We start from the raw sequence: 14,511 nt of genomic DNA, 5'->3' as shown, positions 1-14,511 counted from the left end.
TGTTTTTGTCACCGTTTCCCAATCCCCGGTCGGCATTTGGCACGCAGCTGCAGAGCTTATGGGAACACCTGGCCCGCCCGGAGGGGGAGCAGGGCTGGTTCAGAGAAGTCGCCCCAGCAGGGGACCTCAGGGCTGGGAGCCAGCAGCCTCTTTGTGAAAAACAAAGACCCTGAGGCCAGCGGCCTCCCTCACCTTTGCTGGCATGAGGGGCCCTTTGAACAGCCGAGATGAACCTGTGGACCCCCCTGTGGCAGCAGCTGCACTTTTAGTACCTTTGAGAAAATACCTATGCAACGAGACAGGTTCTCAGACCCCTTGCAAAAATTTTGCCTGTGCCCCCGATAAGGGTCTCTGTCCAGAGAGTTGGAGCTTTCTTTTCTGTCGTGGTTTTCCACCCCAACTTGATGAACCATTTACTTATTTATGGCTTCTCAACGAACTCTGTATGGTGATCGCTACATTTCTATATCTCAGTCTTAACCTGCGTCTAAATCTATACATGTGTGTCTGCATCCATTATGAGCCTCAAGTATACCGGAGTGGATTAGTCATAATTTCTGTTCCATGACACAGTTGTACACATGACCTCTGCACGTCCCTTATTTATATATGGGTGCATTAGGAGGTGCATATTTTTTTTTTTTTTGAGACAGAATCTTGCTCTGTTGCCCAGGCTAGAGTGCCGTGGCGTCAGCCTAGCTCACAGCAACCTCAAACTCCTGGGCTCAAGTGATCCTCCTGCCTCAGCCTCCCGAGTAGCTGGGACTACAGGCATGGGCCACCATGCCCGGCTGATTTTTTTTTTCTATATATATTTTTAGTTGTCCAGATAATTTCTTTCTATTTTTAGTAGAGACGGGGTCTCGCTCTTACTCAGGCTGGTCTCGAACTCCTGAGCTCAAGCGATCCTCTTGTCTCGGCCTCCCAGAGTGCTAGGATTACAGGCGTGAGCCACCTCGCCTGGCCAGGAGGTGCATATTTTTAATAATATATTATAACAAGCACCTGAAAACCCACCACTGTACTCAAAAGCTAGAAACTTCCCAACAACTTAGGTGCAGCTACGGTGGTCCTCCTCCAACCTGTCCCCATGCTGCCCCGACCCAGCACCACCCTGAGCCCACGTGCACTGTTGCTGGGATTTCCATTTCACACGCGGTGTTGTCTTCCCCGTACTCAGAGGGTTCGACACGCAGTCGCTCTAATCTATAGAGCGCTCACTATGTGCCAGGCGCCACGCTAAGTACTTCCTAACCCTAATCTCATCCAAGCCCCACCCCTGCTGTACGTGGTAGCCATCCTTTAGCAGTGATTTGGGATGGGAAGGCTCAGAGAGGTGGGGTGACTAGTCCAAGGCCACCCAGCTAGTATCGATGCAGTGGGACTGACCCTAAGTCTGTCTGGTGGCATGGCCGGTGCCGCCTGGGAACTCTAGAGTACGTCACACCTGGGGCTTGCGAGCCAAGGCATGAGAGGGGACGGGGAAGAGTTGTACCCCAGACACGGCTCTGATGGCCCCAAAGTCACCATCTGCCCACAGGACGCTGTCACAGGCCTGGGCTCCGGGGGCACAGGGCTGAGCTGAGATAGGGATTTTATTTAAATTAACAAAGCCAAGTGTCCCCAGCAGTCCTGGCCAGGCCCTGGAGAGGCAGAGCCACCTATGGCGAAGGTCGTGCTCTGGAGACAGACCTGGCTTCATGTCCCAGCTCCTCCATTTATGAGGTGTGGGATTTGGGGCCAGTTAGGTGAGTTTCCTGAGCCTTTGTTTTACCACCTGTAAGATGGGAATAACAACTACCTTGGAGATCACTGTGGAGACTGATGAGCTAACGCAGGCAGAGCGTGGAACATGGCACCTGGCGTGGAATCAAGGATGCACCTCTGAGCGCATTTCCTTGGAAATGACACCCTGGCCTCCCACAGTGACCCAGAGTCAGCAGGGCTTCCTGAGTCATTCGTCCACTGGTTCAATGATCATTTGTTCCCAGGGGTGAACAAAGCACATTGTTCCTGTCTCCCGGGACTCCCAGTGCACCGAGGGAGACAGACAGCATCTGAATGATCTCGTGCGTGGGTGTAAAACGACTGCTCTGGGTAGGGCTGGGGGTGAGGGCTGTACGTGCTCTGGAGCTTACGACGGGAAGTGTGACCGAGGCAGGGACTGAAGCACCGTTTTCCTGAGGAAGCAAAGCTTAGGCTGGGGCGGGAGTGAGTGGGGGGCAGGTGTTCCAGGCACAGGGAACAGTATATGCAAAGGCCCCGCGGAGGCACTAAAAGGACACCCACACAAGCTGGACGTGGCCTACCAAGCCACCTTGCCACCTTCTTCACTTCTCTCTCCTCACCTGGCAGCCCGCGTTGTCCCAGGTCTCCTGGACCTCATCCCAGAACACACAATGGGACAGGAAGGTGGTGATGCCAACTGTGACGTCCTTGCCAGGGGCTGGCTCCAGGCCAGACTTGGGGACCACAGTCAAGTAGTAGATGCCTTCTCCAAAGTGCAGGTCCTGTGGGCCCAGGATCCAGGTGGGCAGCTCATCTGCGGGACACGGGGCTCCGGGTCAGCCTGAGCCGCATTGAGATGGGGGCTCACAGCACGGCGGAGGGGAACCGAGGCAATTTGGTAGGGGAGCAGACTCTGGTGGTCCCCCCCGCCCCATGTCCTAGTAGTACCGTCTCCCCCTGAGACCAGGAGCACAGAAGAAGGGACATTCCCGGTCAGTGTGCGGAGCCAAGTCAGACAGACAAGGGCTCAAGTGCTGATTCTGCTCCTCATTGGCTGTGTGATCTCAGACCAGTTACTTAACCTCTCTGTTCTTATCTGGAAAGTGGAGGGCTGTCATGAGGACTGCAATGAGGTCAGTTCAGTAAGTGCTTGACAGCTGCTTCTTCAGGGCATATAGTCAGTACTCACCTAATATTGGCCAATAATAATAATAACACCAATAAAAATAAGCCATTGAATGTGCCAGGTAGGGTTTTTTGGGATTTCGTTTTCTTTTTCTCCTATGGCTTCTGATTCTCGCGTGAAGCTGGTCACAGCCCAGGAAGCAGCTCAAGACCCGACCGGGGAGGCCTACCCGGAGCCGTTGTGGGCAGGAGGTGGGTCTGGGCGTCGTAGCTGGTGACGTTGGGGTGGTAGCCATAGCCCAGGCTGAGTGTGAGCGGGACGCCGGGTCCCCGGTGCAGCTGGATCCCCAAAGCCGCCTCCCCCGAGGTCACATTCACCCGCAGAGCTTCAGGCCTGGTCAGGTCCAACACGGTCGGCTCGCTGTGTCCTTCTGAAGGCCGGGGCAGCAGGATCTGCCACCAGAAACAATCGTGTCGAGGGCGTGCCGGGAAGAGAATGCCAGCCAGGGGCCATACAGAGCCGTGCAGCTTGGAGTCCACACTGGGCTTTGCTCACTGCATTAGCTTCTCGTGGCTTCTATCACAAACGACCACACGCCATGTGGCTTGAAACAATATGGATCTGTCAGTGCTGGAGGCGGAAGTCCAAGATGAGTGTCACAGGGCTGCCCCCCTGCTGGGGCTCTGGGGAGAACCTGCTTCCTGGCCTTCTGCGTCCCTCGGCTCACGGCCCCTTCCTGACACCACCCCAGCCTCTCGCTCTGTCATCAGATCACCTTTTCCTCTTCTGTAGCCACCTCTCTCATATAAGGACCCTGTGGTTCCCTTGTGCCCACTGGATAATCCAGGATAATCTCCCACCTCAAGTTCCTTTTTTTTTTTTTCCTGAGACAGAGTCTCACTCTGTCGCCCTTGCTAGAGTGCAGTGAGCTCACTGCAACCTCAGACTCCTGGGCTCAAGCGATCCTCCTGCCTCAGCCTCCCGAGTAGCTGGGGCTACAGGCACGCACCACCACGTCCAGCTAATTTTTCTATTTTTAGTAGAAATGGGGTCTCACTCTTGCTCAGGCTGGTCTCAAACTCCTGACCTCGAGTGATCCTCCCGCCTTGGCCTCCCAGAGCGCTAGAATTACAGGCCTGAGCCACCACGCCCGGCCGCAAGAGCCTTAACTCAAGCATACCTACAAAGTCCCTTCTATATTTAAGGTAACATAGTCACAGGCTCCAGGGATGAGGACGTGGACATCACTAAAAACTGTTATTAGGCCGGGCACGGTGGCTGGGAGGGGAGGGAGGGAAGGGACCAAAAAAGAACCAAAAATCTTAAAACAAACTGAACTCACATTGCACCATGGAGTGCTTACGTTTTTGCTCATCTTTAAAGAAAATCTAACTAGACATTTTGGAGGCTATGTTACAAAGGTGGTTTATGCAATGAAGATGATTAAACTCAATCAACATATTTACGTAACCAGGAAACCTTCTTGGTTATACACCTAGAGCTTGACAAATGAACATACATTTATACTTTTAAGATAAATGTAATGTTGAAGCTAATGTAAGGATCATTTTGAATGATTCTCTTCTGTAACCATTTTTTCTTATAACCAAACGACTTTTGGTCCCAACCAAATAGAAAAGAAAGGCAGAAATGCCACGTGACCTCTGGTGACACCCCCAACTTCTACCTCGATATTCTCCGACAGATTCTTCACAGGTATGAGCCGTCCACTAGGGCTGGTCAGACGGAGGCCACCAACGGTTCCACTGACGTCAAAGTGACTTTGGGCCTGGAAGGGGCTCTTTGGGAAACTCACCATCTGAAACCAAGAACGAGGAGTGTCGGCCAAGGCCCCCGTGGGGCTGGAAGGCTAACAGGCCCCTGGATGAATGATCAGGTCCTAAGACTGGGCAGATGAGCAGCCCTTGCCCTGTGGGGTGACCAGGGGCCCTGCATTCAGCTCCTGCTGGGGTCCCTCACGGCTGTGGCCTCAGAGAGCTGGCCCTGGAGAGCCCCAATCAGACTTGCTTTGGCTGAGCAGTTATCACAACGTAAACTGTTCCAGTCTTTCCTCCCAAAGAGCCAGTATGTGTCCGAGAGAAAGATGTTTATCTACTTTTATTAAGGCTCAAGGAGGAGACAGTCAAACGTGCCAATGTGGGGACAGAAAAGAGCCCTGGGTTGGCCATTCCCGAGCTAGGCACTAAGCCAGAGGAGCCGGATTTCCAATGAACTAAGGCGGCTGCAGAAATTTTGCAACACAGTGGAGGGAGGATGCATCTGGGAGCCGGGAAGTCCAGAGGGGCCACTAACTTGTGGCTTTGGGCAAGTCCTTGAACCTCATCTGTAAAATGGGCACAATGATACTCTGTAATCGACAGGGCTATTAAATGAACAAATATGAGCCAGAGCACTTTGCAGACTGTAAAGGGCTGTCCCCAAGTTATTGCTGGCATTACCCTTATGTCCACAGGCTCCTGGCCATCCTCCAGACAGCCCAGGGAGGAGGCGGTGGGCAGGGTGAAGGTCGCAGAGTTGGCATCGCCGACGTGCACAGAGGAGCCTCGCCAGCTCCACGGCTGTATTCTGGCGACGGGCGAGGACGGGTGTGGGGGAGAGGGGAGAGAGTCAGTGTTGGGGGAGGATCCCCCCAACCTCGCCTCCTGCGCTACAGGGAGCCCGGCTTTCCCTGCAGAGTGGGCGGCTGTATCCCCCCCCTCCGCCCCGATGTTTCTGCAAGTTTGGATCAGCAGAATCGGCATAAAAGGCAGCCCGTGTGCCCTGTGCCAGGGCAGAGGCTCCAGGAGGACGGGGCTCTGCCAGCTTTGCTTACTGCTGTGTCCACAATGCACCAATAGCACCTGGCATGTGACGGGGGCACATATTCCCATCAAGTGAATGATGAGCTCAGTGCAGACGTTTCTCCAGGGTTATCTCCAAACCTACCTCGACCTCGGATGCCATGGGCTTCGGGTGCCATCTTTTCTGGTCAGATTGGGGACCTGGTTTCAGACCCCACCTCTGATCAGGATGCTGCTTTGGGAAACTGCCCCTGGGACCCAAGTGGGCCACCCTGGCCCTGGGGCTTGGTGCAGGGCGTCCCCGCGGTGCCTGCAGCGTCATGCAGACCCTGCTGTCCACATGGAGGAATGGAGGGTGCAGGGCATCCCAGGTACAGGGCAGCACTCAGAGAGAGACGAGCCCCCTGTGGAGAAACTCCACAGGCTTGCGGGGCAATGGCTGCCAGACAGCCCGGGACACGGCTAACCGGGGGCTGGTCCCATTCACTCGGCCCCTTTGCCTGCACAGTTCTGATGCGACCTGCCTCTCAGGACTCCTTCAAGTAGCTCCAACCCTGGGCTCAGCATTCAGCACCTCCCTTCCTGTGCTGTGCAAACGCCCCACACGGCAGGCAGCAGGGACCATCTCCAGGGGGAAGCCCCTTCCCAGTTCCTGGTGCCACCAAGTCTCCAGCCCCAGGGCTGGTCTCCCGGGCTCTGCCCAGCACAGGTCCGGGAGTGTGCGTGTGGAGTGAGCGAGGTTAGGGGATGAGCTTTCTTGGGGACCCACGGGGCAGCCCTTACCTGTCTGTGTACACAGCGATGGCGGGGGTGGCCAGTGTGGCTGGCAGGCCCCCGGGCAGCTTCCCCAGCAGGAGGGCGGTCTGCACACGCTCGGCAGCTGCCAGCAGCCGGGGCACGGTGGCGGTCTGGGAAAGGAGGCAGGAGAATACCGCTATGGACCCATCTCTGTATATCACCCTCGGTTACTGTCACCAGGCTAGAGTGGGACTTTCAGCAGGGACCAGGAGAGGACAGAGGAGTCAGGGAGAAAGACAGCCCTGCAGGCGGCGAGAGGAGCAGGCACTGATGAAGATTCCAATGCCTGACTTAAGCCAGCCTTTTCCATCCTCACGACAACCGTACTCGGCAGGTGCTTAACCACGATCAGACAGCAGTTGGGCAAACAGAGGCACAGAGAGGATGGGAGACTTCAGGAGGTCACACGTTGATAAGGGGAAGAGCTGGACCAGAGTCCCTGCACTGAGCTATCACGAGACGCGGCTCTCTGTGCTGCCGACACCCACGTGAGGCCTAGTCCAGGGGCTTAGCCCAGGGGAATCGCAGAGCCGGGAGCAAGGCCGTTTCACAGGTCCCCGGGGCTCGGACTCCGCTCCCCACCCATCCTAACCCCCAGATGAGACGTGTCCTTGCTGACACCAAGGCTGCTGTGGGGACCCAGGAGGGGCTGGATGTTTGCACAGAATTCCTGTTAGGGCACAGACTGTGCGTGCACGTGTGTGCGTGTGAGGGTGATGTCACTGCTAGTGTGAAGTGTGTGTGTGTGTGAATGTGTGTGTGTCTGAGTGCATGTGAGTGTAGGCCTGAGAGTGTGTGTAAGTGAGCATGTGCATGCATGTGTGTGTGTGTGTGATTTTGTGATCATGGAGTGTGGCGACCATATGTTTGCAAGAGTATGTGCCTGAGGCTCTGCGTGAGGATGAGTGTTTGAGTTAGTGTGAGTTTGCATGAGTGTATGTCTGACCGTGTGTCTGTGTGTGTTTGTGGGGTTGTGAGTGCGTGAGCATGAGTGAGTGTGTCTGAGCGTGTGAGCGTGTGCATCTAAGCATCCTTGCAAGTCCAGCGTCCTTCAGTTCTTCCTGGCTAGAGTGACGGCCCCACGCAATGAAGAATGTGGAGCAGCAAGAGTGGGCTCTGCGGCTCCATCATGATGACATCTGCGAGGCTGTGTCCCCATCAGGGTGCTGGGGCCACCTGAGACGGGGCTGCACCTGCTCCTACTCTGGGCAGCAGCCTCTCCTCTGTGTCCTTGGAGAAATGAACCAGGATTTTACCCAGACTCAAACGGGGGTCCATCTGACCTCTCCAACTGCTCATTTACATGGATGAGGCCGAGTGCCTCGATTTACAGATGAGGAAATGAGGCTTAGAAAAGCTCTGTAACTTGCCCAAGTCACAGCCTCCTGACAGGGGCAGGATTCAAACTCAGGCTGCCTCGTTCCAGAGCCTGTGTTCTGTGCCACACCACGCTGCCTCCCAGAAGCTCTGCCCTCTGGAATTTTTCTTCCAGCTCCATGGGCAACACTTTAACCTCTGTGCCTCAGTAGCGCCATTTGCAAGACGGGGAGGAAGCTCCATCCAGAAACACTGGTGGAAATGGGGCACGTGATGGGTGTGGGGTCTGCATCCGACCTGGGAAACCCACCTGGCTGCCTTTGGCCTCCGCAGGCTCCTCCAGTCTGCTGCTAAGGGAAGCTTCCAGCACGCTGCCCACAGCCTGAAACAGGTCCCTGGTGGCTGCCTGGCGCCTTTGGTCCTCAGGATGGGCCTTGGCACTTGCTGCCAACAGGGCCTCGCTGACATGCTGCAGAGCCCAGCTAGCCTCCCGCTGGGCTCACCCAAAGAAGGAAAACCAGTGTGAGCCCCTGCTTGAGATAGACCCTCTGCTGTGCCATCCAAGGGACAAGGGCTGCATGGAGGGGAGCCTGGAGGGGCACATGCCAGGGAAGAGCCGGGCTGGAGCCAGCAAGCAGCTGCCTGTGTCCCTGACCAGAGGCCAGGTCCTCCCTCCTTGCAGCACTCGGAGTTCCTTCAGCACAGTGTCCTGGTCTTTCTCTGCATCCTTCACAGAGCACCCTGCACAATGCCCAGCAGGCCTTCAGGGACACTCAGTGACTGGGGTGGCTGGATGCATGGATGGACAATGGAAGGATGCATGAAGGATGGATAAGTGGGCGAATGGATGGATGGGAGGGTGGGTGGATGAATAGATGGGTGGGTGGGTGGATGAAGGATGGATAGATGGGTGGATGGATGGATGGATGGATGGGAGGGTGGGTGGGTAAAGGATGGCTAGATGGGTGGATGGATGACAATCAATGAAGGATAGATAGGTGGGAAAATGGATGGATGGGCGGCAGGTGGATGAATGGATGGATGGGTGGGTGGATGAGGGATGGATAGATGAGTGGATGAATGACTATCAATGAAGGATGGATAGGTGGGAAAATGGATGGATGGGCGGGCAGGTGGATGAATGGATGGGTGGGTGGGGGGGTGGATGAAGGATGGTTAGTGGGTGGATGGATGAGGATGGATGAAGGACGGATAGGTGGGTAGATGGATGGATAGGTGGGCAGATGGATGGACACAGCACTTTTTCCAATTTTGTAATAAATATTTGTGAAATTATTTGTTTAATGTCTGCCTGTCCCAGTCGTCTGAAAGTGCCATGAGGGCAGAGGTCACATCTGTGTAAGTTGCTGCTGAATTCTCACCAAGTTGCACGGCACCTGGCACACACTAGACATTCAGGAAGCACTAGTTGGATGAATGAATACATGAACGCATGCACACATGAATAGAAGGATGGAGACAGGATGTCTGTATTAATAGGTGCACGAATATACAGTGTGTGTGCACATAAAATAGCTGGGTGAGCACGCGGGTGTGTAAATGGAAAGTGTCACATCGGGGCACCCATGGCCCCTGAGGCAGAGACCAGTCTTGCTGGCTTCAGGTGGATTCCTGCCAGAGCGGGTAGAGCAGAGCCAGGCAGGTTCCCTAGAACTGTTTCCATGGCTTCCTTTTTAACCCTTGGCTGCCATGACCCTGCGAACGTGGGGTTTGAATTCGAGCTCTCCAAGAAGCTGATCCCGAGGCAAGGATCCCAGAGCAAGTCGTTTATTCAGAGGTGATCTGGGGAAACATGCTAGGGGGTGGGGGTGAGACAGGGAAGGGTGGAAGCCCTACGGGGGTGTGGCCATGCCCGTTTCCTGGGGCTCAATCCGCTTGGGATTACCCATCAAGAGGGTACAGGTGCCCCAGCGCCATTAGCCACCAACACTGCATGAATTCCCTGCCTGGTGGGTAGGTAGAAGGGAGTCTGGGGGCTGGGGAAGGCCCCAGGCAAGGAAAGGCAGGAGCCGGTGTGTGCCAGGGTGGGGGACACGGGCTCTCAGCAGCGGTGTCTGGACCTGAACTTGGCCACCCATAGATTAATTAGACTCAGTTCTCTCTCAAGTTGCTCACCGGCGGGCGGGGCGAGAGGGTGTGGGCAGACAGCCCTCGCACCCAGCGTGAGACACCCTCCCGTGCACCACCCACGCAGGACCCCTGGAGAGAAGACGGCAGAGGTCTTGGTGGCCTCGGGAGAGCCCCATGACTGAGGGACCCCCTTCGACCTACGCTCAGCTGGGCTGTCACCCGCCGCCATGGAGGAGTGTGTCCCATGGCGGGCTGGGCGGGTGGGGACTACGCACCTGGGCCAAGGGGGTGAGCTCCTCACTGTGTCGGGTCACCTCTCTCAGCGCCTCGGCCAGTCCCTGCACCCGCTGCATGTCCTCCAGGCTGGCCATGACCGCAGACAGTGACCCCAGCACATGCTCTCTGACCTTGGCACAGGGCGAGAAAGGCGGGGAGAGGAAGTGTAACCCCAGTGGCTCCATGGAGCCGTTTCAGAAAGACATGGGGTCAGAGGAGCGACCAGGCTCATCCGGGGTTTTCTGAAGCCCTGCAGACCTCGGTTTGCCACGTGGGTGGTGTGGTAGGCAGGACAACGGCCTTCCAAAGATGTCCCCATTCTGATCCCCAAACCTATGAGTGTGTTACCTCTGCACCTTGGCAGAATCACTTAGGAGCCCTAGGCCAGGCCTTCCTGTCGCTGGGGCCACAAAGCATGAGTGAGGGGCTGTGGCCGGGTGAGGGAAACCCTAAGCGTCAGACATGGCCCCAGGCGAGCCACTACAGTCCCTTACCCGCCGTTTCCTCATCCATAACATAGACGGGGACCTCACCTTTTACGTCATAGGGGGATTACACATCCATGAAGCCCTAATTCAGGGTCTGGCAGCTCATGGAACGTGCTCAATAAATGTTACTCTCTGTAAGCAGTAACCATGACAACCGCTGCTTCTGATATTGAGTACTCACCTCGTGTCCAGCACCGTGCTAGAGTACCGTCCTGCAAACCCTTCAGGGACCAGAAGTCTTTTTTCTCTTCTACATGCCCAGCAGGGGTGTCTCTGTGTGTACATGCGTGTGTGTGCACACACGTGCTTATTCACATGGCATGTGGCGAGAGTGGAGGTAATTGTATGTTCTGCGATAATTTCATACCATTAGGTTGTAACATACAAAATGGCCATCTTGTGGGTTAAAACTGGTTGCATGTTGCCCACTTTTCATAGTTCAACCTTTAGCTGCAGTGATTGTAATTCTTACTTAACTGTCACCACCACTTTATGAAGAAAATAGTATTGTTATCCCTCTTTTCCAGATAGGGAAACTGAGGCTTAGAGAGGTTCAGTCCTTGGCCCAGGACAATGCAGATGGTGGTAAGTGACAAAGCTGGGACAACATCTAAGGGCCAACCCAAAACCATTACCCATATGACCGGAGCCAAGTCACTCTTCTCCTCCAGGCCTTGGATTTGTTGTCTTTGATACGAAGGGATATTTAACACTGAATATGGAGGATGCTCTCTGACTTCCTTCCAGCCCCAGAAGTCTGTGACTCCACGAAGGCCAGCCAAGAAAGCAGGTTATCAACGGAAAAGCCATTTTCTTCACTTTGTGTCACTCACAGGGACTGAGAAGGGGGGATGTCAACCACTTGGGAGGCACCACAGGCTTCTCCTCTGATCCCTGAACCCCACCCCCAAGCCCGAACGGCTGCATACAGACCCTGGGGCCCCAGCAAATGGGTGTGAGGAACCCGCTGCACCTTCCGTCTCACGTCCGTTCTCAGCTGGGGCCCCGAGCCCTGGCCCTGGCGCTCCGCGTTCAGCATGGAGGACACAGACTTGGCCAGCTGGAGGAGCCGCTCGGTGCCATGCTCGCCTTGCAGAGTGGTGGCGATTTTCTCTGACACGGCAGCCTGGAATGCCCCATCCACAACACGTGTGTCTCCGAGTCTCACCTGTCGGAAAACCAGGAATGTGCTCTGTGGTCCCCGTTCAAGAACCTGGGGCCTGAAGTCACGGGTCTTCACGTGGGGAACCAGAGCAGGCCTGGATGCCGTAGGCCTGGCACGGGGGCTCTCGGGCACTTCCTGAGGCTGGAGGGCAGCTGGACCCGCTTCTCCCAGGCAGCTGATGGCCACCAAAACCAAGCCTCGGTCAACTCACGCCTCAGGCAAGTCATTGTTTCACTGCTCACTGCCCTCCTCATCTTGTTCTCGATCCCTTCTCCTCCACCCGGTTTCTGACCCTTGAAATCTTCTCGGGACTTTATCCAGGCTCTGCTTTGTGTCCCTGAGGGCTGCTCTTGGTCCTCCTTCCTCTGAGCTCTCTGGAGACACTAGCCTGACTCATGCCAGGATCCTTCTGTGCCATCCCTGCCCCTGGCTCCCAAGACCTTATCCCTATCCTGGCCACGAAGTCATAAGATCTGCACAGGTAGAGACGACTCCGGCCGTGTCCATGGCTGTATTCCCAGGACGTGACACATAGTAGAAGCTCTGTCAATATTTGTTGAAGGAATGAATGAATCAATGATTCACCTGGCTATGCCTTTGGCTGCCTGTCACCAGGCCACCCTTTTGGGGAGGTTCAGATGGCTCAGGAAATTTTTTCAGTAAACAAACAACGGGCACCGCCACCACCTACCTTAACTGCTGCATGGGTCTGCTGTCTGTCCCCCGCGTGATTGGTGACAGAAATGACCACTGTCTGCACAAAGTCATTGTTTTCTTTTCCAAGTGGCAGATAAACTGATGGGAGGACAGGTTCAGGGCCACAGTGTAGGCAGGAACCTGGCAAAATAAAAATTGACTGGCTAGGGGGGCATCTCCAGGCCACAGGGACACTGCAACCCACTCAGGCAGAGCCTGGTCACCGGGACACAAAAGCCACTGCTCTTGAAGGCAAGACAGGCACTTGGTGATTCCATGCTTTCAGAGAGTAGACAGCCATATACACTGGTTTACTGTCTTCTCTAACTAAACGCAGGTCACTGTAACTTTGCGAGAATTTTACTAACGCCCATGAAAAATTGCTGAAAAAAATCCCCCATTTTTCCTGCCAACCTCTCTCGAACATCGAGAACATTCTTTGCAGCTCCCAGAGCGAGATGGGCCCCCCTGTTCTTGGAGGGGATGAGCCCAGGAGCTGAGGGGAGAGTGGAGTTCTCAGGTGGTACCTGACTCCAGGCAGAAGCAGTACTGCAGGGCGCCCAGGGCCCTGGAGGCGGTGCAGACGATGGAGAAGCTGGTCAGAACAGTGCCCTCCTCCGGGGCAATGGCGCAGGTGGGCACCTCGGGGGGAGGCAGGGTGCTGATCACATAGGTGTCCTCCCCGTAGGCGTGACTCGTCAGTGCTGGGATGAAGACAGATCGCGCTTAGGGGCCTGTGTAGGTTCTACAAACTCGACCACACTTCAGGATCACCCAAGGAGCTTGTTAAACATGCAGATTCCTGGGCCCCTCTCCAGAACTGGAGCCTCAGACCTCTCTGGAGATTCTGGGGCAGGCCCAGAACTGTACATGTCTGACAGCTCTCCCTGAGGCCGGGCACCCCAGGGTCTCGCTTTGAGAAACTGGGCGGAGATAGTGGAAGAGAATCAGACAGAGCTGAGCTTGAAATTCAGTTCTGCCATTTATTAACCAAGTGACCGTAGACTTGGTTGGTCGGGTCGCTTTTTAATTTTTAAAAGTTTTTTATTTTTAATTATTATGGGTGCATAATAGTTCTGTATCTTTATAGGATAATTTTTTTTCTTTTTAAGACAGGGTCACTCAGTCACTCAGGCTGGAATGCAGTGGCACGATCACAGCTCACTGCAACCTCAATCTGCTAGGCTCAAGTGATCCTCCTGCCTCAGTCTCCCAAGTAGCTGGGACTACAGGCTCGTGCCACTACATTCAGCTAATTTTTCTATTTTTTTTATAAAGATTGGGTCTCACTTTGTTGCCAAGGCTGGTCTCAAACTCCTGGCCTCAAGCAATTTTCCTGCCGCAGCCACCCACAGCGCTGGGATTACCAACGTGAGCCACCACACCTGACCAGACAGGTGTTTTTGAGAGTCAGTTCCTCATCTGTAAAATGGGGCTAATAACAACAGCTTCCTTTCAGAGAGTTTGTGAAAAGGAAGCATTTTGGGAAAAACTAACATGTTTCAAGATCACTGAGCCAGGAAGGACAAGAGCCGGGTTCCGGAAGCAGGCTGATCCCACCCCAAAGCCCACGCTCTTCCCAGGCCCCCGCAGCTGACCTGCGGCAACATCACACATCACCTGGTGCAGTCACCTGGTTTTTCAAAAAGAGCGTATGCCTGGAAGAGCTGGGCATAAAGAGAATTTTAATCCATTAAAAAGAATTCCTTGGCCTAGACTCAGTTCAGAAGGTTTGGGGTGCCTATGGGCCACTTCAGGAAATATAGTGCCAAAGGAATCCTTCCGGCCAGTCATGGTGGCTCACGCCTGTAATCCTAGCACTCTGGGAGGCCGAGGCAGGAGGATCACTCGAGGTCAGGAGTTCGAGACCAGCCTGAGCAAGAGCAAGACCCCGTCTCTACTAAAAATAGAAAGAAATTATATGGACAGCTAAAAATATATATATAGAAAAAATTAGCCGGGCATGGTGGCACGTGCCTGTAGTCCCAGCTACTTGAGAGGCTGAGACAGTAGTATCGCTTGAGC

General features: G+C 54.8%; 1 protein-coding gene across 1 annotated transcript in view; it reads right to left on the bottom strand.

Annotated features, from left to right (window-relative positions):
• Window positions 1–14,511, bottom strand: part of PKD1L2 (polycystin 1 like 2) — a 78,229-nt gene that overhangs the window by 31,635 nt on the left and 32,083 nt on the right. The window contains exons 14-23 of the mRNA XM_045533284.1: window positions 13,014–13,190; window positions 12,482–12,627; window positions 11,599–11,793; window positions 10,137–10,268; window positions 8,081–8,263; window positions 6,439–6,563; window positions 5,314–5,440; window positions 4,542–4,673; window positions 3,084–3,306; window positions 2,349–2,542 (exon numbers count right to left, since the gene is read on the bottom strand). Of these exons, the coding sequence (XP_045389240.1) occupies window positions 2,349–2,542; window positions 3,084–3,306; window positions 4,542–4,673; window positions 5,314–5,440; window positions 6,439–6,563; window positions 8,081–8,263; window positions 10,137–10,268; window positions 11,599–11,793; window positions 12,482–12,627; window positions 13,014–13,190 (1,634 nt within the window). The remainder of the gene's footprint in view (window positions 1–2,348; window positions 2,543–3,083; window positions 3,307–4,541; window positions 4,674–5,313; window positions 5,441–6,438; window positions 6,564–8,080; window positions 8,264–10,136; window positions 10,269–11,598; window positions 11,794–12,481; window positions 12,628–13,013; window positions 13,191–14,511) is intronic.

Source organism: Lemur catta, chromosome 20 (genome assembly GCF_020740605.2).
Source record: "Lemur catta isolate mLemCat1 chromosome 20, mLemCat1.pri, whole genome shotgun sequence".
NCBI lineage: Eukaryota > Metazoa > Chordata > Mammalia > Primates > Lemuridae > Lemur > Lemur catta.
Note: the sequence above shows the minus strand (reverse complement) of the source record. Positions and strands in the feature narration are given on the sequence as shown.